The 22,313-nt window shown below is 56.5% G+C and overlaps 4 protein-coding genes across 4 annotated transcripts; 3 read left to right on the top strand and 1 right to left on the bottom strand.

Moving 5' to 3' along the window:
- Positions 1 to 316: 316 nt before the first annotated feature.
- On the bottom strand, positions 317 to 1,486 carry EsH8_IV_001372 (mannose-6-phosphate receptor binding domain-containing protein; the record flags this gene model as incomplete). Its single annotated transcript, XM_083266262.1, has 3 exons — positions 317 to 466; positions 525 to 1,050; positions 1,122 to 1,486. The coding sequence occupies 3 exons, from the start codon at positions 1,484 to 1,486 to the stop codon at positions 317 to 319; spliced, it is 1,041 nt and encodes a 346-aa protein (XP_083125157.1).
- Positions 1,487 to 2,669: 1,183 nt separating this feature from the next.
- On the top strand, positions 2,670 to 4,263 carry EsH8_IV_001371 (delta(14)-sterol reductase; the record flags this gene model as incomplete). The annotated part of the gene is made up of 3 exons (XM_083266261.1): positions 2,670 to 2,731; positions 2,797 to 3,101; positions 3,158 to 4,263. The coding sequence occupies 3 exons, from the start codon at positions 2,670 to 2,672 to the stop codon at positions 4,261 to 4,263; spliced, it is 1,473 nt and encodes a 490-aa protein (XP_083125156.1).
- Positions 4,264 to 7,407: 3,144 nt separating this feature from the next.
- On the top strand, positions 7,408 to 10,575 carry EsH8_IV_001370 (beta-glucosidase; the record flags this gene model as incomplete). The annotated part of the gene is made up of 5 exons (XM_083266260.1): positions 7,408 to 7,494; positions 7,840 to 7,985; positions 8,038 to 8,377; positions 8,435 to 8,736; positions 8,793 to 10,575. The coding sequence occupies 5 exons, from the start codon at positions 7,408 to 7,410 to the stop codon at positions 10,573 to 10,575; spliced, it is 2,658 nt and encodes an 885-aa protein (XP_083125155.1).
- Positions 10,576 to 12,380: 1,805 nt separating this feature from the next.
- Positions 12,381 to 15,507, top strand: EsH8_IV_001369 (transcription factor domain-containing protein; the record flags this gene model as incomplete). The annotated part of the gene is made up of 8 exons (XM_083266259.1): positions 12,381 to 12,480; positions 12,770 to 13,123; positions 13,229 to 13,481; positions 13,564 to 13,851; positions 13,969 to 14,220; positions 14,290 to 15,192; positions 15,250 to 15,344; positions 15,410 to 15,507. The coding sequence occupies 8 exons, from the start codon at positions 12,381 to 12,383 to the stop codon at positions 15,505 to 15,507; spliced, it is 2,343 nt and encodes a 780-aa protein (XP_083125154.1).
- Between the last annotated feature and the right edge of the window lie 6,806 nt (positions 15,508 to 22,313).

The following is a 22,313-nucleotide window of genomic DNA, read 5'->3' as shown; positions in this document are numbered from 1 at the left end:
AATAGTATGATGGCTTTCAACGACATCCTCTCAAGGCCGGCTTGAAATATTTGCAGCTGCGATTCTACCCAGCGTCGCAGTGACCATATCAGAAGATTTTGCCACCAGTATTTGCGTGCCAATGTGACACCTCTTGGGCGAAAATCATGAATCGTCTATGCATTTTTGATCTCAAACAGGGTATCTATGGTGGTTGCCTGCGACTCACTTACATCCCCCGATATCAGTCCTACAGCTCCGGTACGCAATCAGTGACAGTCTAAAAAAGAAAAAAAATACAGTTGGACTCAAATTTCTATGCTACAATCCGCACCATTTAGTCATCCCACTCCTCGTCAAGTTGGTCTATCAATCGGTTCTCGTCCTCGCGGTTGCGACCCCTGCTCGGCGAGCCCGACAGATGACGGTAGCCGCGCCTTCCGGGTACAAGCTGCGCACATGAAGACGTCGCAATGATGAAAATGTCCTGCATACGGGTTAATCTAGGTTCATAAATACAAAGGGTTTCCCGGAGATCCACTTACGCTGACAAAGCCCCAGATGCCAGCCCAAAGGCTGTAGTTGGGAAGTTGTCGCCAGCCCCGCGCGTGTGCGACTGTTCTTTGGTAGAAGACACCGCCGCCAAAGTAAACAAGAACGGCTATGACGAAGATGATGGCAAAAACGCTGCCGGGACCGACGCTGCCCGGCTGGTGGGGTTCAGCTCTGGGACAGGCGTGCTGGGAACGGGCCTCGAAGAAGTATGCGCAGTCGTCGGGATCCGAGCCAACAAAAGAAATATGCGCAGCTCCGCCGACCTGCTCGGTGTCGCAGTGGAGCGAGATTGTAGCCGACTTGCGCCGGGAGGTCGAATCCGTGTCTTCCTTCTCGGCTGAGACCCTTTCTTGGCTGCCGCTGAAGGAGGTAACTTCGTCGTCGTCAACGTATTTGTTGTATGAAGCGCCTTGGTGAGCTTTGGATCGCTTGGACTTGCTCTTGCCGCAAGGGGAACCGTTCTTGTACTGAAGGACTAGTATGCGCCCACGAGTTTGAATTTCCATCGATGATTGGCTGCGAGGGGAAAACGTTAGCTCCCGCCCGAAAGAAAAGGGACATCAGCTGTGAAGGGGTCAAATACGAACCCTATCGAGTAGATTTCATTCTTGTATGTATAGTATGCGCTGACGTTCTTGGACTCGACCTTGTTCAACCCCACCACGTCCTCAACAGCATCGATGACGGGAGCGCAAATGTTGAGGGTGAAGTTACGGCCATAGTCCCAGCCTCTAGCATGGTAGTCGGTCGTTATGCTGCCTTTGGTCGACTTGCCGTCCTCTGCCTTAACGGCGATGTCGGGCCGCAGGTCGTAGAAGGCGCCGGTACCGCTCTTGGAGGCTGCGGTACATGCCGGCGCGCTCGACGTTGTCGAAGAAGTCGTGGAGTCGGCGGCGCGAACTATGGCAGCTGCGAGAAGCAGGACGAGGCCCGAGGAATGCGGGAGATGCATGTTGCTGTCTCGGCCCAATTCGATAAGGGGGACAATGTAATGGTCTTGGAAACGTTCGTCAGCGCCTCGGAGCGCGGTGGGATGGAGGTGCAAGAGTGGCCCTATGTCATCAATTGAAACTGTACAAAGACTGGAGAATCCAAGGGAGCGAAGGTTGCAACTGCTTCGCTATGCGACCAGGTCGAAGATGCGGACGTGGTCGAAGTTTGCTTGGGCGATAGTTGACGGAGAGAAAGATAGATGTACACGTGTAGATTCACTTCCCTCGTAGCCTCACTGCAGGGGGATGACGCTGGTGACTGGAGGGGGTGGGCATTAATTGGTGGATGGGCTCTCCTTGCAGCACCGCCGGAGGTAGAGCGCTGCTAGGCTGCAGTTACCAGAGAGATCCGCGCATCTCAAGGTCACGTGAAAGGAACTGGTTTCGGGGGCGCTGAGGTAATCGGCAATCCCCAACTCAGAACCCCCCCCCCCCTTAGTCAGCGTTACGGGTAAATGGCCCCGGCAAGTGCCGACAGACACGACCAAGGCCCCGCTTGGTTTCTTCAAAGCATTGGCGTACAGCTAGGTGGTGGTGTCGGGGTACGTTGCGCGGTGTGAAGGTCCCTTGCATTTATCTGTGTAAGCCGGGAAGGATCTCATTTTCCCGTTTCCGGTCACAAACGAATCGCCGCAAAGATATCAAGCATTCACGACCTTCGTAGGACGCGCAGCCCGTACGTATTATTTAGGGCCTCAAACTCACTCTGGATCTCGGCCTGGCTGTTTTGATATCATCCGATGCTCGTGCAAATCGCCCCGGGCGCCGCATCCCATCGGTGGAACCATTGCTCCGAGCAGCTGCACCGTTTCATGACGCCCTCGGGACAGCAGGGCCCAATGACAGACATGGCTGTGCACCCATTAGCGTCATTGAGTTGAGCCCATGAGCTCACCCGGAAGACCAGAGCTCCGGCGCAAGACGCTTCTCATAGCCCTCCTGCCCTGGGGCCAAGAGTGAGTTTTCCGTCATCGTATTCGCATTGGAGCTGCATTCCCAGAGACGTACAAATATCTTTTCTTTCGCAGCCGGAAAGCTTTTTTATTGCCAGCACTTTCAACAGAACGCGATTCTCAGCTGGCACCCAAGCTCCCATCTCCTCTCCTCGGACAAGCTACATCCCAATCTGAGGGGAAACTCGCGATGGCGCCCAAGCTGAAGCAAGACGTGGCTCAACAGCCACATGGCTACCACTTTGGAGGACCGTAAGTTGCTCGCCCAGCATTGCGCGTCGTGCATCTTGACTCAAAGCTTAACGGATTTTGAACAGTATTGGTACCTTTGGCATCTCGTTCGGACTTCCAATCCTCGTCTACTTATTCACCTTCATCTGCAATGATGTCTCCGGCTGCCCCGCACCCTCCCTCCTCAGCCCCTCCACCTTGAAGCTCGAACAGCTCAAGCGCGAAGTGGGATGGCCCGAGGAGGGGATCTGGGGTCTTGGAAGTACCAAGGTCACAGGTGTTGTCTTGGGATATTACCTCTTCAACGCCCTCCTGTACCGTTTCCTTCCTGCCACCGAGGTGGACGGGGTCCAGCTGGCCTCGGGTGGCCGTCTCAAGTATCGATTCAACAGTGCGTATCGCGGATTCCCTATGGTGAAATGTGGGACAATCCACTAACAGACGCAGCATTTGCCTCCAGCATTCTCACCCTGACCATCTGCCTCGCCGGCACCATCGCACAGGGCGCCGAGTTCCCCGTATGGACCTTCATCACCGACAACTACATCCAGGTCGTCACCGCCAACATGTTGATAGCCTATGCCGTTGCGACCTTTGTGTATGTGCGGAGCTTCAGCGTGAAACCGGGCAACAAGGAGAACCGCGAGCTGGCCGAGGGCGGACACACGGGCAACCTGATGTATGACTGGTTCATCGGACGAGAGCTGAACCCCCGTGTCACCATCCCCATTATCGGCGAGATCGATATCAAGGAATTCATGGAGATCCGGCCTGGCTTGCTGGGCTGGTCTCTGATGAACTTTGCGTGGGTGGCCCAGCAGTACCGCACGTACGGCTTCGTCACGAACAGCATCGCCTTCATTTCGGCAGCCCAACTTGTATACGTTGCTGATTGCTGGTGGAACGAGCCTGCAATCTTGACAACCATTGACATCATCACTGATGGATTCGGTTTCATGCTCGCTTTTGGCGATGTTGCTTGGCTTCCGTTCGTCTACTCGTTGCAGACACGTTATCTGGCCGTGTACCCCGTTTCAGTCAGCCCGCTGGCCATGGCCGGCATTTTCGGCATCATCGGGATTGCCTTTTCCATCTTCCGCTTGTCCAACAGCCAAAAGAATGCTTTCCGCAACGACCCCAACGACGCCAGCGTGGCCCATCTCAAATACATCGAGACCAAGGCCGGCACTCGCCTCCTCATCACGGGATGGTGGGGAGTCGCCCGACACATCAACTACCTTGGTGACTGGCTGCAAGCATGGCCGTACTGCTTGCCCACGGGCATGGCAGGATACACCATCGTCTCCGCGGGCACTGGATACGCCCAAGCCGGAATCGAAGGGGCCTTCAAGATGGCCGACGGTCGGGAGGTTGTCCAGGGAGCTGCGCGTGGGTGGGGGATTCCCATCACCTACTTTTACATTCTTTATTTTGCAATCTTGCTGATTCACCGTGACCGACGCGATGACGAAAAGTGTGCGCGCAAATATGGCAAGGACTGGGAGAAGTACAAGAAGATTGTGCGGTGGAGAATTCTGCCGGGAGTCTACTAAGAAACTCGCCAGGAGGCCAAGCCGGGGATGACGGTTGGCTGGTGGGTGGGAACCTCTTCGGGCCGTTTTTTTTTGTTTTGCTTTTCTTGCCGCGGAGTTCGCGGAGCTCGCGGAACATGCCCTGGCTTGGAATTTACACAAAGGCAGCAAACAAGGCAATGGCGTTTGGCAACGGCTGGGCTGTGGCGTTGGTGGCTCGAGACTTGAAGGAGAATCTTTGATACAGCACACAAGGCATTCTTGGAATTGGGCGACTTGACCATTCGCAATCCGGTGTTCCCGGAACGAGCACATAGCTGAGCAAGCTCCTTTTTGCAGCTTATTTCTTACCGAACCCACCAACTCATGTATGTCGTTGGTGGCGGTCAGGTCGATCAGCAATGAAATGACTTTTGCAAGACAGACCCAGGCACGAATGAGACTGCTATCCGCGTATTTGGGCCGCTGCTGGAACGTTACTTGCCTACCACAAGCGTGCGTCAAGCCCAGAAAGCCATACGCTGCGTGCTATTTCTCCTCTTTTCCCCTCTCTCGTCGAGAGATGCAACGATGAAGCTTCTCCAACAATGTGTAAACGGGCCGAAAGACTCGGAGACCCCGCTTCTTGGCGCCCGGCCGGCACCCCTTGGGATTCGTAGGATAATGACTAAACTACCTGGTGGATAGAGATGTCGGGAAGAGCAGGCCTTTACGGTGGATGTACCTGGGGAGGAAATGAGGGGTAGGACAGGGTCAGGTGGGTTGGTTATGTCAAAATGCGGGGAGGGAATGAGGGGGAGAGAAAAGATGAATGAGCAGGCAGAGGAAGAAAAAGTGTGTGTGCGACCTCTGCGGCCAACTGGCGGGGGGACCGACCAGTTTGCTCATGAGACGTTTATTTGGTTGTGGACATGGCGTCATGGAAAAAATCTAGCGTCCCGTTGCTTGCTTTTCTGATCGGTGTGTATTAGAGAAGCAATTATGCTTTTTCATGACAGGGCATAATATTTATTTTTATTCATCTTAAGATGAAAAAGGGTCAGTGGGTTAAGCATACAGGCTGGTCAGTCAGCCGGCGACATGGGACGGATATATTGGAGTACATGGAAGATGCTTTTTCCCGGTTCGTAAGTAGAGTGTATTTGTATGCCAAAATGGTGTCGATCGGTGATGTGCTGGGGACGTTGCATTTGTCATATAAAAGATGTTTAAAGCCCATTTCACAGAATAACATGAAGACGTTGCCAAGCGAATCAAGTGCCGAGGCGGTGGGGGCGTGTATATTCCGATCGGCAGACACTCGGAACCATGATTGATGATGGTGCTGGCGCCACGGTGCCGAGCAAAAAGGGAACGAACCATGTGAGTTAGTCGGTGAACGAATGGACGTGGTGTTTAGGCTAGCCTCCCACGGATATAACGCTGCTGCAGAGCTGCTGATGGTGTAAATCCAGCAAATCGCCACTCACAAAAGCTGGTCATGACCTACCAGTATGTTTCGGCTCGGGAGCCTTCACTCGAGGTGGTGAGATTGAGATGGCGAATGGCAGATGCGCCTCTCAGTGCTCCAACGGCGGGAAGGCGTAGCGCCACCACCCTTTTTTTATTTTTATTTTTATTTTTTCGCCTTTCTTCTTTTTCCCCGCTGCGAACAAGGCACCAATGCATTCTCCGCAGCCAGCCAAGACCGGGACTGCACCTCTGCTAAGCCAGGAACATGTTAGTTCTGCCGAGATACATGCCGCGACGATGGATTGGGATACCTAACACCCCATGGTTGCTTCTCCCCAGCTGTTTCTGTGACTTGGGGCCCCGCTACCCCACCGGTTCCGATTTGTCTCTTCTCTTTCTCTTTCTCTCTCTTGCCCTCTTGCTGACTGACTCTCTGCCCGGCTTCTTTCTCACTCCCCGGGGGGTACGTACCCTCCCAAGCCGGCCCCCGTGCCCCCCCGTCCCCCGTCCGCCCGTGCCTTGGCCTGTTCGACTGTTGGCCTTGCCCTCCAGACTCCTCCTCCACTCCCCCTGTCTTTCAACGACGCCCAATGGCCAATGTTCATTTCTCATTAACCACAACCAACCACAACGTTGTCTCGCCCTCGGGCTTCCTTCCATTACCACTGGATCGGACGACGCACCCAAGACCAAAAGGCCCTCTTCTAGTGTGTAGCTTTCCTGGCAGAGACACATGGTCCCAGTGGCCCATCTCCCGTCCCGCTCTTCCTGGCATCGCCCTGCCCGTCATCATTCGAAGTGATCGGCCCTTCTTTGCCATGACGTACCGACGTTGTTGCTGCTGCACCATGTGCCTAGTGGCTCGGTCACGGCTCGCCTCTCCTAATCCTCATCCTCGTCCTCGGGACGGCGTCTGCCACGGACTCATGTCCCCTGCGAGGTGAGGTCCTTTTGTCTTTCCTCTAGGCTCCAGCTCGCTCGATAAAGAGCTACTTCAGGCGCAACTGACCCAATCTGGTCTGGAGACGGCCCTCCATCTCCAACTCATCAGTCCCTCCTTTGATCACCTTATATTCCATCTTTCTTTCCCCGCAACTTCCTCTAGCGTATCATACATCAGCTCCGCTCAAAAAACACTCGAAAATTGGTCTGCTGCAGTAGTAGGAGGCGGTGGGATACTTTTGTACCCTTGAAGTTGTCTGCGGAGTGGTGGGGTAGCATCCGTCCAGCGTGCTGCATATGCCCACAAGTTGGGTCCGTACCATCGCGGCTTGTGAGCAGGGAGACCTTGTTACATCATCCGGACCAGCCCAGATCAACAGACATACCAACTTGGCAGCCTATACCACGCCCAGAACGTTGCTTGAAGGCGGGAAGCCTTGTTTCCCAGAGCTACCCTGGACCCTCACCCCAGCTTGTTCGTCGATATTAAAGCAGCCGCAGCCGCACCCGCCTTCGTCCCATCTCTCGGTCCAGGCTCCGTGCTCCCTTCCCACGAATACAACCCAAGCCGATACCTCCTCGACAGGTCTTCATTCAGCTGAACACTCGAGTGTTCCTGCCCTGATCTAGTGTCGTTTATCGGCGCTGTGTCACTGGTTCAGTTTCCTTGGAAGCACCTTCCACCAGTTTGTTTCGACTTCCGCCTCTCAGCCAGTCGCTCCCCCAGATTCCACCGCCCAAGACGGCAGTCCGCAGCTGCTGGGATTCACGATGAGAACACAAAGTCTGGCTGTTGCCCTTCTGGCGGCAGCTGACCACGTTGCCGCTGCTGTCACCCCCGAAGTAAGGTTGCACAAGGTACGTTGCTGCTGATGCTGCACCTGCAGGTAAACTGCAGGTCTCACATCACCGTGGTTTCGAGCACTGCATCACCCGAGTCTGTTTACTGCCATTGGTTGTTCAATATCATGTATGGCGTGGGTGAATGAGCCATTTTCGCCAGTTTTTTCGTTGGTCTTTTTGGTCTTTGCCGCCTACTACTTCGTCTTGCATGCTTTCTCTTGCCGGTGTTCTCTTCCAGAGTATTTCTCACTTCGTAATCTTTTTCGAACCCCCGAAACCATGCGCCCTCTTCTGCTCGCGGGTTGGACCGTCGGGCTATCACAGCTATCAAACCAGTATGAAGACTCACATTGCCCACAGCGCGACCTCGCATACTCGCCGCCGGTTTACCCATCACCATGGGCAGACCCCAACGCGGACGGCTGGGCTGATGCCTATGCCAAAGCGAAGAGCTTCGTCTCTCAATTGACACTTCTAGAAAAGGTCAACTTGACCACTGGAGTTGGGTACGTGTTATCCTCCCCATTCACACAGATCAACTGGCTGACCGCAACATAGTTGGCAAGGAGACTTGTGCGTTGGAAATGTTGGCTCTGTCCCCCGTCTTGGGCTTCGAGGTCTGTGCATGCAGGATGGCCCCGTCGGTATTCGTTTCACCGACTTCAACTCCGTGTTTCCCTCGGGTCAGACCGTCGCCGCGACCTGGGACCGAGACTTGATCTACCGCAGAGCCGAAGCCATTGGTGCCGAGCACCGGGCCAAGGGCGTCGACGTTGTGCTGGCCCCCGTTGCGGGCCCCATTGGCCGTGCTCCGACCGGCGGTCGTAACTGGGAGGGGTTCTCCGTCGACCCGTACTTGACCGGTATTGCTATGGCGGAGTCAGTCAAGGGAATTCAGGTAAGTTGTCAACCTCAACCCGCCTTTCTTCTTTGACTCGACTAAGCAACGAAACAGGATGCGGGAGCTATTGCGTGCGCCAAGCATTTCGTTGGTAACGAACAGGAGCACTTCAGACAAGCTCCCGAAGCAATTGGCTACGGTTACAACATCACCGAGTCTCTCTCGTCTAACATTGACGATAAGACCATGCACGAGTTGTACATGTGGCCGTTCGCAGATGCCATCCGCGCCGGCGTCGGCTCCATCATGTGCTCTTACAACCAGGTCAACAACTCGTACGGCTGTCAAAACTCGAAGCTCCTCAATGGCCTTCTCAAGGAAGAACTCGGGTTCCAGGGCTTTATCATGTCTGATTGGTGAGTTGTTTACAGCGATTTATTTACACCACTTCAAGTTACTGACAGCTCAATAGGCAAGCCCAACATGCGGGAGCAGCCACTGCCGTGGCCGGCCTTGACATGGCAATGCCGGGTGACGTTCTCTTCAACAGTGGAACGACATTCTGGGGAACCAACCTAACTGTGGCTGTTCTCAACGGGACAGTTCCCGAGTACCGCCTTGATGACATGGCTCTGCGCATCATGGCCGCGTTCTTCAAGGTCGGAATGGAAGTGGATGACGTACCCGACATCAACTTCTCCTCCTGGACCAAGGACACCATTGGACCTCTTCAATACTACGCCAAGGAAAACGTTGAGGTCATCAACCAGCACGTTGACGTCCGCAAGGGCAGAGACCACGCTAAGTTGATCCGCGAGATTGCGGCGAAGGCCACGGTACTGCTCAAGAATGAAGGCGCGCTGCCACTTGAGAAGCCCAAGTTCTTGGCCGTCATCGGAGAGGATGCCGGCCCCAATACCCGCGGCCCCAACGGTTGTGCTGACCGCGGCTGCAACGAGGGGACGCTGGCTGCGTCATGGGGCTCAGGAACGGCCGAGTACCCTTACCTGATCACTCCAGACCAGGCACTGCAAGCCCGAGCCGTTGCCGACGGTGCTCGCTACGAAAGCATTCTCAGCAACTACGAGTCTGCTGCTACAACGGCCCTGGTATCTCAGGCTGACGCCACAGCAATCGTGTTCGTTAATGCCAACGGCGGTGAAGGCTTCATCAACGTCGGCGGAAACGAGGGTGACCGCCAGAACTTGACGCTCTGGAACGCGGGAGACGAGCTGGTCAAGAATGTATCGTCCATCAACAACAACACCATCGTTGTGATCCACTCGGTTGGCCCCGTCGTGTTGACCGATTGGTACAACAACCCCAACATTACCGCGATCCTCTGGGCCGGCCTCCCGGGCCAGGAGTCGGGCAACTCCATCACCGACGTGCTCTACGGCGATGTCAACCCTGGAGGCAAGTCTCCGTTCACTTGGGGCCCCAGCCGTGAGAGCTATGGCGCCGATGTCTTGTACGAGCCCAACAACGGCGATGGCGCTCCTCAGGACGACTTCACGGAAGGCGTCTTCATCGACTACCGCTACTTCGACCGAGCCGCTTCTGGATCCAACGGCAATGGAACTTACCAGAACTCCACTGGCGCGGCCCCGATTTACCCCTTCGGCTTCGGTCTTTCGTACACGACTTTTGAATACTCGGACCTGGTGGTGACGCCCGGAGATGCGGGCGAATACGTGCCGACGACGGGCCAGACGGCGAAGGCGCCCACGTTTGGCAACTACAGCAAGAACCCGGCCGATTACGTCTTCCCTAGCAACGAGTTCCGTTACATCTACAACTTCATCTACCCCTACTTGAACGTGTCGGACGTCCGCGATGCCGCCAACGACCCTTCGTACGGCCAGGCGGCCGACGAGTTCCTGCCTCCGCGAGCCCTGGAGAGCAGCCCGCAGCCCAAGCACCCTGCCTCGGGAAGCCCCGGCGGAAACCCTCAGCTGTGGGATGTCCTGTACACGGTGACTGCTACGGTCACCAACACGGGCGACGTTGCAGGCGATGAGGTTGCCCAGCTCTACGTGTCCCTCGGCGGTCCGGATGAACCGGTCAAGGTCCTGCGCGGCTTCGAGCGCATCCCCATCGAGCCCGGCGCGTCGGCTACGTTTACGGCGGAGATTACGAGGCGTGATCTGAGCAACTGGGACACGGCGAGCCAGAACTGGGTTGTGAGCGAGTACCCGAAGAAGGTGTGGGTTGGAAGCTCGTCGAGAGACTTGCCGCTGACCGCGTCGCTCTAAACGATAATGTGATGTGCGCTTGGATAGGATTGGCGACTTTGAGCCAGTAGTCTTATAATGAATATTATTTATTGAACTCCGGTGAGCGGCTGTGCCTGGGCTTGTAACTGTATCATGGTGGAAGAGATGACCAACTTGTGACCTGTTAGCTTGTTGCGCTGGACTATTCGCACATGGATTCACCCAGTAAATAAACAAAAAATTGTTATCAAGATGCTCATCAAAACCGGCACGGGGTCATGGAGCTCAAAATCAAGGATGAAGCTGTGACTGACTCAAACAAACAGCATAGAGTGACGCAACATGGGCCACATTTTCCCGCTCAGATCAATACACCATCTCTCTTTCTCTCCTGCACATGACAACATGACGTTTGCGGAACAGCGGCTGCGAAGAAACCCAAACGTATTTGCAAAAGTTGCGGCTTCTTCTTCTTGCCCGCTGCCCATACGCTACAGCCATCGAGCATGATTTTCGCATCAAAAATAAAAGGGGGGAAGGAGCCTGCAGAGAAGATAATGACTGACCCCTCAGTCTCTTCTAGAAGCGATGGGGTGGGCCGAGAACGCTTACATCAGACCGAGAAGTCTCTGTGTTCTCACCTCGACACACCGTGTGACCCGCCGAGGTGACGACACGGGAATCCGTGCACGCTCTCCATGGCCAATCAGAGGTGTCCAACAGAGTACGTAAGCGAGACCGGGTCCATCCAGTGACAGGGCGGAAAAGCAGGACAGAGGGCAGGAAAAGAGTCTGGAAGCACTGGAACATCGGCCAAAGGTGGGGTATGCGAGCTGGAGCCTTACCGGATTGAGGCACTAGCGCAGTGATCCGAAGCCGCTACAGCCTTGGGGTGATCAGTGGAAGCGTTTCCACTGCGGAATTTCTTACTCATCCACAGCGGCGCTCTCGAATCATCACTGGTCGGTTTCTCGCCCTGGCCTTTTTCTACCACCCAAGGAAAAAGAAAAGAAAAATCAAGGGTCCCGAGCTCCCGAAGAAGACGGCAGGAGACACAGACACAAACACAGACGACACCCAGCTGGACCAACCCCCCCGCATCTCTCCCGTTTCGTTCGGGTCTGTCTTCATTACCCAGTCAGTCCCAGTGATCATTAGCCGCGTTCCGCCTCGTGGCTGGCCTTGCTCTCTCTCTTTTCCCTTTTGGAAATCTTTCTTCTTGCGAACTCACAGCTCTTTTGGTCGTCGCCCTGCCTGCAGCCGTCGTCGCGCGCGACCATCTCGCCATCATCTCGGGATTTCGGCATTCGAGATAGCTTCCCACACACCCCACCCTCCACCCCTACCAGACCAGACCAGACCAGACCAGACCAAACCAACCCAAGCGAAAACCCAAGCTACTCGTACCCCCTCTCGAAAGGAGCCGCATCGGCACTACAGAGGCAGAGAGGCACCGCAGCAACACCAAGCTCGTCCTCTCAACGGCCGAGGATTGCCCCCAAAAAGGCCTGCCAGAAGAGGTAGCCGCGTCCCAAATCCCGCCCGCCATCCTGCGCCCGGCCCGAGGGATACCACGCCACCCGCCCGAAACGAGAACCGCATACAGATCACCCCCGAGCCCAGCCCTCCTCCTCGCCCGCTGGCCCCCGAACCCGTCCGTCCGTCGCCCGTGAACTGTAAATCCAACGGCGGGCGGGCTTTGAAAGGGGGGTTCCACCTTTTGGCCTGTCCCATCGCATTAGAATTCTCCGGGCCGCCCATTCATTCCATCAATCCGTCAAGCACCGCCCGCGAACACACACCCCCTTCTCGGGTTCTGATGCCAGGACGACGTCGCCGCCATCATGCCTGAGTCGCAGACAACCCCGGACCACGCCTCCATCGACGACCTAACTCCCGAGGAGGCCAACCGCATTATCCACTCTCACCGCAAGGTCCGATATGGTGAGTGAGATGAACCATCATGAGTGACTTTACACCAAAAAAGGGTCGTTCAAGTGCCGCCCTGATGCTGTGTCAGCCGTGTCAGCCTCGTCTGCCCTTTCACTCTCATCTCATCCTCTCAATTGATCCCCTCCCCCCGCTATATCAGATGACTACCTTCTCACGGGCATCTCGTCGGCTTCATCTCATCCCATTCATCACTACCCACTCAACCCATGCGGCCAGAAGATTTAAAAAATAAAAACACACCATCTCCGTGATGACTCAAAGCCGCTGACTCCCGAAACAGGCACAGCGTGCTGGCCGTGCCGCCAGCGCAAGGTAAAGTGCGACAACAAGCAGCCCTGCGAGAACTGTGTCAAGCGCGAACACCCACAGCTATGCTCGTACAAGCCCAACCGCACCGCCTCCCACGGCACCCACGGCAAGCCCGCCGGCTCTGTCACGACCGAGGGCGGTAACAGCGTCCAAAGCGGCGCCACCGCAGCCGCCGCTGCCGTCGCCGCGGGTAACGGCATCACCTCCGCCGCCACCAGCCGCAAAAGGCCTCACTCACCTGAAGATCCCGCCGCCGACGCCGCCGCGGGAGCACCACCTCTGAAACAGGAACCCAACAGCGCGACATGGCCACGCGCGGCCATCGGTAAGTCATCATTCACCGTCACCACCACTCTGCCACCTAGACATACTGCGTCGTCGTCGCCCTTGGGTAGTGAGCTGTATACTGACAACCCTCCCCGTGAACCAGTTGCGGCAGGCGTCGAAGAAACCGAGGCCCCCGAGGCCGTGACACGGTACCTCGGCCAGAACAGCATCCCCTCGTTGTTGAGGGAGCAGTCGGCGGCCAACGACCTGCAAGAGGGCATCGACATCCGCCAAGACATGAGGTCGATACTCGGACTCGACACCTCGGCGCCATTCCCCCTCATGTCGTCCAAGCACCTTGACAGCCTGACGAGGGAGATTTCGGCCGAACTGCCCTCAGATCGCGAAGTCATGAAGTAGGGCAAACCCCACGCCTGCACCCCATTCCCCCTCTCCCCGTGCCGCCGAGGACCAGCATTGACTGACCCACGTTCACAGGCTCTTCCGCACATATAAGGAAACACCGCAGCAGTTCTGGGGCTTCGTCGTCGACATTGACGACCTCGAGTCCAAGCTCATGGTCTACCTCGAAGACCGCGCCCGCAACGCCAGCAACGCGACGAGGACGCCCAAGCCCGTGTCCGCCTCGTGGCTCGCCATTCTCTTCGCCCTGCTGGCGGTCGGCTCGCAGTACCACGACTCGCCGTATCACATCCGCACGCGGGACTCGCAAAAGTACATCCAGATATCGTTCCATTTCTTGAGGCTGGGCAATTTCCTCTTACGGTGAGTCGCACGCTGTCCCCCGCTTACATTCCTTTCCTGTCCTGTCCTTGTTCCGGATGTACGATAAACCTCAAGAGGAACCCTCCCCCCGCTGACTAAGACGCCGATTCTTGATAGACCCACGTTCGACTCCATCCAGGCTCTCCTACTAACCAGCTTCGTGCTGCTCAACGACATGAAGGCCGAGGCCTCGTGGGCTCTGCTCGGCCTGACATGTAGGCTGGCCCAGTCCCTCGGCCTGCATCGGCCGAACCCCTCGGACGGGAGGGACAGCGCCCGCAACGACGTGCAGTCCAAGGAGATGATCCGCCGGAAGCTCTGGTGGACGTGCGTCTGGCACGACACCCTCACGTCGCTCTCGTTTGACCGGTGAGTTCTTTAATTCCTTGACAGAGTTTTTATGTGGTCGTAGACTGGACTCCCGACTGACAGACCAAGCCCCCCCATGACAAACATACCCTGCTGCCCCATCCCAACAGTATCACACACCATCGCCGGCGAGTACGGCTACCTCGACACCATGTACCACCTCTGCGAGATCATCTCGCGGCGCCTCAACCCCGACGTCGCCACGACCGTCTCGTACGAGCAAATGGTGGAGAACTACGAGGCCGTCGAGACCCTCCGCAACATGGTGGCGCCCAACATCCGAGTCAAGGAGCAGTGCAAGACGGCCATCGACCGCCTCCAGCACTACGCCGTCCGCCTGCACACGTCCTTCGTCATCTCCGTCTGCTGCCGGCCCGCCCTGCGGAGGGACTGCACCAAGCTCACGCCCGAGCAGAAGCGCCACCTCTCGGACAAGTGCCAGCACAACCTCGCCGAGACGGTGCGCATGTTCCTCGCCATGCACCAGCTCTCCGTCATCCCCACCCGCAGCTGGGCCTTCACCTACCACGGCCTGTCGTCGGCGCTGCTGCTCGGCATCCTGGGCGAGACCAAGAACAGCCCCGAGGTGCGCCAGCTGCAGGGCGACCTCATCGCCGCGCTGTCGGCGACGGCCGCCAAGGAGGCCACGTCGCCCTCGGTCCACATCCCCAAGACGGACAAGGACATTGAGCTGTCGGGCCCGCTCTGGAGGGCGCTGACGGCGCTGCGCAACATCTACGAGCACGGCACCATCATGGGCACCTCGCAGATGAAGGGCACGGACTCGAGCGGCACGGGGAGCGGGGCGAGGACGCCGCTGCCGCCGATGCTCATGGGCGGCCCGATGGGCACCAACATCAACGGCTCCGGCGACGGCACGGGCAAGGGGTTCGGCATGGACCCCCATCAGGATGCCGCCCTCGCCATGGCCGAGATGCAGAACGGAACCGCCATGGCGGAATACACTCCCAAGTATGTACTCCCCATTGGCTCGCCAGGAACGAACCTTGACTTGCTGACCACGTCTAGTATGGCGTACCCGCCCGTAAGCATGGACGGCATGGGCAACCTGGACCCCTCGACGTACATGTCGCCAATGGACCTCTACGAATCAATCTGGTGGGGTACGTATCGCGCTCTTTCTTGTTCCCCTGGCGAGCTTGACAAGCCAGCTAACCCGCAATGACAGAATCTCCCGATCCCTGGAACACCGGCGTCGACACCATGAACTTTGACTTTGTCGCCCAGCCCCCGCCGGGCCAGCCTCAGCAGCAATACTACTTTTAAGACAAAAAGCAAAATCCACACCAATAGCATTTGGGAGGGGAGAAGACTCCTCCCGAGAAACAAAAAGGCCAACAAGCAACAAGGAAACAAGCAAACAAACGATTCTTACCAAAAAAAAACCCGAGACGAGACTGGGAAAAAAAAAAAGTCCAAACCCCTTCTCGAACAGCAACAACGACGACGACAAAGCATTATTTGGGAGAATTCACTTTACTTGAGACGCAGTATTGATTGATTGGGACATGAAAGCGGCGCTTGAGCGTTGGGGAAAGGGCAAGGCGAGAGGAAGGGTTGAAAGGGGGGAATGGTGCAGCTCGGATGGCTTTGCTTTGTGAGGGGTTTTTTGTTGGAATTCTTTCGACGCCATGGATCCAGGCGCTCTTGACTTTTTTTTTTCATTCATCTCCTTTTTCTCGTCCGTTTCCTGGGCAGCCGTGGTCTGGCCTGGAAAGGGAGGGGGAGGAGGAGAGGTGTTGTCGAGGTCGTCATCGGCGGTGGTTTAATCATGTTTCACGCACTCACGACTCTCGACGACGCCGTCGGCTGTCCGTCTATATCGTTCAGTTTATATGCGTGATGGGGGGTTTGGGGGGGGCGTGTCTTGATAGGGAAGGGGGGAGGGCGGGTTCGGTCCCTCCCCCTTTTTGTGTACCTAGGCGCTGTAGAACCAGCCTGCTATATCGACCTGAATAGGGGAGATTTGGTTACTGGTTATTGAATCGTTGACGAATTCCGGCACCCTGCGGTGTTGCTCTGGTGGTGGTGTTGTCGTTGCAGACGAGGACATTTGACGTGCTTCGGCAGGCTACTTCCGGCCCCGCGAGCAGTCGGTACAGGTTTATTCCAAGAGTGTAGCATGGTCTGCGACTCTCCTCCCCTCCCCTCCCCTTACATAATCCGCTCGCAGCGGTCGTCCTCCTCCGGGTATGGACCGTGACGACGAACCATATTTTTTTTTTGGGGGGGGGGGGGGGGGGGGGGGGGCGGAGGGAGGTAAAAGCAGGTGTGTACCCTCAACGCGGCCCCACGTTTTCGACGGCGCCGAATCCTAGTTCCTGAAAACAAAATAAAAATAGTTGGCGACCGAACTGCCAGAGCAGATGGGTGTGTCGGAGAGCATCCCGCCACCTCAAAAACTCAGATCAGGAGCATAATGGGGAGCGTTGGCCATTGAGGGCCGTCGAGCCGCAAAGGTTCCCCGTCTGCCAACCCCCTCCGCCCGCGAAACGTGCATGTGTCCGGCGGCAGAATCCATTGTCCCGATGGGGGGACGCCGGGCCGGGGTGAACCCTACGGGGAGACTGCCAAACTCGCAGCGCCGGTAACGGGGCGCTGTAATAGGTAACGGACGAGTGGGTTGCAAAATTATTAATAACCCCCTCTCCCCAATTGCGACTATCGGTTGCCAGAATGGATTGGATGTGATCATGGCTTCACAGGTTTTATGGAGTCCGATTAGCAAGGGAGATATTCTATATCGTGATGGAACAAGGACTAACACAAGCGACGCCCCGACGACGCCCGCTGGAATGTGGCGTGCAAATTCTGGATGCCAGGTCGGCCAGATTCGCAGTCTTTACTGGAGAGTACTTGGGGTGGGCGGCATGATGACTGTGAAACGCCTGTACCTCGTCCCAGACGCTTCTGCCGTCCAGGCAAGGTCTCCCTTTAGGCGCCAGCAAGAAGATTGCGCAGTCTTGGGATGATGGGATCATTAACGTTGAATCAACCGCACGGGCGAGGAACCTTGCAACATGCGGGCCTGAACCTTTTTTCCTCTTTCTTTTTTGAGACATTGACCCAAGGCAACTGACGCGGCACGAGGAGCAGTGCAACTTGGACCGGCTCAGCAGTTTAACACCCATCCACCACCGCCCACGGCCCCGGGCCACCGCCCTGCACGTGGCCGCAGAGGCGCCCCGAGCTCCAACTGGGCGCTGTGAACGACGTCCGAGTCCGCTGGCGGCTAAGCCCGAACGAATGCAGCCCCCAGTGGTGCGTGCTGCGTTTTAGGCATGTTCTTGACAGGCAGTTGCAACATGGAGTTGAGAGAGTACGGATAACCTGTGCCGAAGTATGGACGAAACCGCGGACAGCGAGCCATTATTTGATATCGATAGCGGAGTAGTTGAGGTTCTTTCCCCAGGATCTAGGAGTTCACTCCACGAGCCGATTGACAACGAGTCACGACCAGAGTCCGTGGTGTGGGGGTTTAGTGGGAATTGCGTACTGGTATTCGCAGCTTTGTACGCGTCAAGCTTTTTCTCCTGCCCTGAACCCCGTCTCTGATTGCTAAGGAACCTCGAAGCCAGATACCGGTACGCGGTCGCATCGCCTAGGGGATCAATGAAGGACCCGCCGGGTCCCGCGGGAAATGCGAGGCGAGGATCGTCATCAGCACCCGCGTATTGTTACCGATTGGCGGTGGGTCCAGCCACTTGGCTGGCGGGTTTCGATGTCGTTGCTGACAAGCCCATTGAGAGATTTGATGGGAAGCTTGACATGCAAGGTGCCGGGATGTCGATCCAATCAATGAGTTCTTGAAGGAATGTCATGCTACTCTTTCTTCTGTGTACATGGTCTGCTCGCATCTCCATCAAGCTTTATCAGCGGCGATGTGGTGCATAATAATTATCAGTTTGCATGTCCGGCAACATGGCGCGAGGGCTTCCCAGGCTGAAGGGGAACGAGGTGGTTTCACTGTGTGTGTGTGTGTGTGAGTGTGTGTGTGTGTGTGTGTGTGCCTGTGCCTGAGGACCAACAATCCGCAACGCCAAGACGGACGAATGCCGGCCAGAAACAATTCCTCCTTGTCTTTGGAAAGGCGGTCCTTTCAGTACGAGGAGAACATGGGTGCGTTGGTGGTAGCTGTAGAGTTGAGACGAAGTTCGGCTATAGTGAGGCAGACGGTTACGGTGAGATTCGCACCGGGCAGGTTCAGCGCACGCATCAAAACGGAAGTGGCCAAGTCCCGTCGTGACGAGTGGGTGGGATGGAGACGTTAGGCCTTGAACGGTAAATGACCTCGTGTGGGTGGTGGTAATTCAGGGGGTGACAGCAGAGAGGTCGCGTGCCGTTCGGCCATGTCCCGCATTTCTTCGGACAGAAGCATCGATGAATGGCTTGCTGGCCACCGGCAGGATGGACGGGAACGGTGCGATTGAATAGCTGACAATGTAAGCTATGTACCGGTAGTAGCACGGCGGCCACAATTTTCTCAGGACCGAGTCGCAAGCGGATGAGCGCTGGCGTACAAAGACTTGACTTGAGAGCTAGCCCGCCTCCTGCAGCAGCGCAAATATGATACTGCACTGTTAGTAAGGGAAGGGATTCGGCGAGAAAGCTCAACTCGACGCCGTTTTGTTTTAGCGAGCTTTAGTAGGTGGCCAGTATCAATCATGTGTGGTATTCCTGCTTGCAAGGAGGTCATGAAGGCCGGTTCAGCGAGTGCTGTACCATGGTATGTATGACGAAACAAAACCCTTGGGGGTGAACGCTACTGATGGTGGATGTCAGTTGACTACAGCGATCCTTGGGCGACGGGTGATCCAGCTCTTGGAGGTGCAGGGCTTGCAATGCTGGACGAGGTTGCGCCATGGTGCCAGCCAGGTTGGGCTCAGCGGGCCAAGCTGAGTTTTAATGATTGGATTGCCTTGGCGAGAAAAAAAAAACTGCCTCCCCATTCATCTCATGTACCTCCCCCAAACCAGCAGGATTGGCGCGTTCGCGTCTTATCGGGCCCAGTGGGTCTAATGCGAGCCGCCTTCGTATCGCACAACCATGGTCAGTCGGGTAGGATGGAAGGACGACGAAGTGCATTTAGCATGGCCCATGTTTTGCTCGCGAGTGCTGAAAATTCGAAGCGGCGCAGGATGACGAGGAGGATTATGTCCGGGATGGCATCGAATCTTTGCTTCTCATTCCCGTCAGTCGCCATGGCTTCGGACTACGGGAGTGCCAAGACCAGGCTGGGAAGCGAGTCGAGTAGTGCCACCGGGGATTCGTTAGGCGCCGGGCGGCCCTATGATTCGTATGATGTTTCCCGTCGCAGCTAGCCGCCATCGGGATTCGGAGCGAGCGTAGCGTCGTTTATTTGGCCAGGGGCGTTGAAATTGGCCGGACAGGGTAGGCATGCAGAGTGATATCATTGCTGAAAAGGGTGCTGACAGTGGGTGCAAAGCTTTCAATGGGTTCTGCAACTGGCGAAAAGAAGGCTAGAGCGCTTTACGCCGTATTCAAGGGGTGGGAGGTGATGGGTGGCATTGTGTGTGTACTAACTACCTATGTGGTGTTGCGAGACGAGTTGACATGGTGTGGAGCGAGGCAGAGCAAGGAGGGCAGGTGGCCCGCAGGAAGAAGCATTGGCTGTAACACATGAGAGCGAGGCGATGCTGAAGGTTAAGTTGAGTTTTGGTTATGAGTTGTCGGTTGAACTACGGTGGTGATGGTGGTGGTGTTAATTGGAGGAGGGTGGAGGCGAGATGGCGGTCGGGGAATGGCCGAGCAGCAGTGCAGGGCCGGGAGGGTCCAAGATCAGGGACGGGCGCGGGACGCCAAGAAAAGAAGAAGCGACGAAGTCCAGCCCGAACAAACAAATAACAGAGCTGGCCGTCGCTGGGGTGTTGTGGGTGGTACTGGGAAACTTGAAAGAGAATGGACATTGAGCATTGAGCGTGAGAGAATGAATTGAATGCATGAGAGAGAGTGAGCATGATGGGTGGGAAATGGGATGCGGATGCTGGTGCAGAGGGCGGGCCGAACGGTGCACATTACTAGGTATAGACTGTAGTAGGTAGTACGGTATACGGATAGTAGAGGTGGGCGAATGCAAGCATTGGGGGGGATGGATGTGGGATGTGGGAGGGGAGCAACGACGCCGCCGCCAAGACGCGTGTCCCTCCTGCTGCCAGGTGCACCATGTGGTGCCGGGAGAGAGGAGAGGTACGTGGCAGCATGGTATTCCGGATTTCGATTCAGACTCTAGAGATGGAGCTAGTCAACCAAGTACGTACTGCTCGTCTGGTCTGGGCTGCGGCTGTTTATCCTGTCGACGATTTTCACGGTTGATGATGGCGCGGCTAGACCGTCATCGGCACAGTTGCGACGAGCGTAGCAGGAGCGCATGGAGATGGATAAGATAGCTTAGCGGATTAGCTAAGGTAGCACGCTGGGAAGTCCTGAGAGGGGGAGGGAGAAGGAAGGCACAGCTTCTTTCCTCTCGTGACGGACATGACACGTCAAGTTGAGAGTGTGCCTTGGCCCTTGGCTTGGCTTGGCCGACTCGAGTCGAGATGGCGGAGTACACACCACACGCAGCAGCACTTGCGGTAAAGGGGAAAAAGTCGAGGAAGGAAGAAAGGGATACCGGGTACTTAGGTAGGGAGGGGACAGACCTCCCAACCCAGCTTCCCGGATTCGCACCTGCTGCACACTCGCTTCCTCACAGAGTCACGGCCCCTTCCTCCTTCCCTTTGGCTTTGCCTTTCCCAACGCCGGATGCAAAACAGAAGGTTGTCACCGCTGCGGCAAAATTCTAAGGCAAGGTACAAGCACGCGCCGCTAGCTAAGCAATGCAAAGGCACACAAGACAGGCGGGGAGGACCCCGGTACGTACCTTGCTGCGTAAGGTATCCGTACGGGTACTCCTCCCTCCTTCTCCTTCCCGAGTGCTCTGCTGTTCCTTCTTGACTCCTCGCCCTGCGGCAACGCGGTTGCGTTGTTGGAGTACCGTTAGGTCTTAGGTCAGCCAGCATAGCATGTACACTACCTGCCTAGGTACCTAGACTAGGTACTCTCTCTGCCGGCCCTGGCCCTGCCTTGCTTGCTTGCTTGCTTGGCCCTGCACTCGGGGTCTGAGCCTCTGCAGGAAGGGGCAAGCCAACTGCCAGTCCCAAGCCCAGCAACAGCACCAGCACCAGCCAACAAGCGAGCGAAGGAGGGAAGGAAGGAAGCGACATGACCAGTTGCCCGTTTCGCACAGCACAGCGACCCAAGACAAGGCAAGGCAAGGCATTTGCAAAGGAAGGGCCCAGGGACGGAGTGACAGTACATACAGTACAGCACAGTCGTCCGTCGGCCAGGGATGAGCGGGGCCAGCCCGGTGCCGTGCAAAGCACAGCAACCGACACAGAAGAAACCTAGAAAGTCTTGGCATCGCGCCCAGATGCCGTCGGTTCCCACCTTTCATGCTACTTGCTATGGCTACAATGTACCACCGCAGAACTGCTTGCTGTTTCGTCGGCGGATTCGTCCACGCTCGCCCGTCTCCTGTGGAAATGGCCCATCTGTTTAAATGAACCAGCCAGCCCACTATTTCCGATGGGCCACCCCGTTCGAGCTTTCTGTTGATTTTGCCTACTTCTCCTTTCCCCCCCCCTTTCCCACCGACTTTGCTGTGTTGTGTCGTCGTCGCATCGCATCGCCAGCTTCCTCGTCGCAGTCGTGTCCTGTCCTCCCGTTGCCTGACGCTGTCTTGTTGTTCCCTCCACCCTTGCCCGCCCACTCGGCCGACAACACCGCCGCCAGTCTGGAAGCGTCTCGGAGGAATCTCGACCACCAGAACCGGGCATTCGCGACTACACAGCAACACATCGACGTCACCAACTCACGGCGACACCTCGACCCCGACACCCCCTTGCTGGATCGCCGTTCTCGTCTGGGCTGAAGCAAAAGGCATTTCTTGGCTGGACCGGGCTAGCGCAGAGGACTGATATCCTGCCGTGCATGACTTCTTCCCGAGACTAAGGGAAAAGGAAAAAGGAAGAAAAAAAAGGGAGAGGAATAAAAACGAGAGGCCTCGCTCTTCG

This window comes from Colletotrichum jinshuiense, chromosome 4 (genome assembly GCF_051148585.1).
Source record: "Colletotrichum jinshuiense chromosome 4, complete sequence".
Taxonomy (NCBI): domain Eukaryota; kingdom Fungi; phylum Ascomycota; class Sordariomycetes; order Glomerellales; family Glomerellaceae; genus Colletotrichum; species Colletotrichum jinshuiense.
This window is presented reverse-complemented; position numbering and strand designations above follow the sequence as displayed.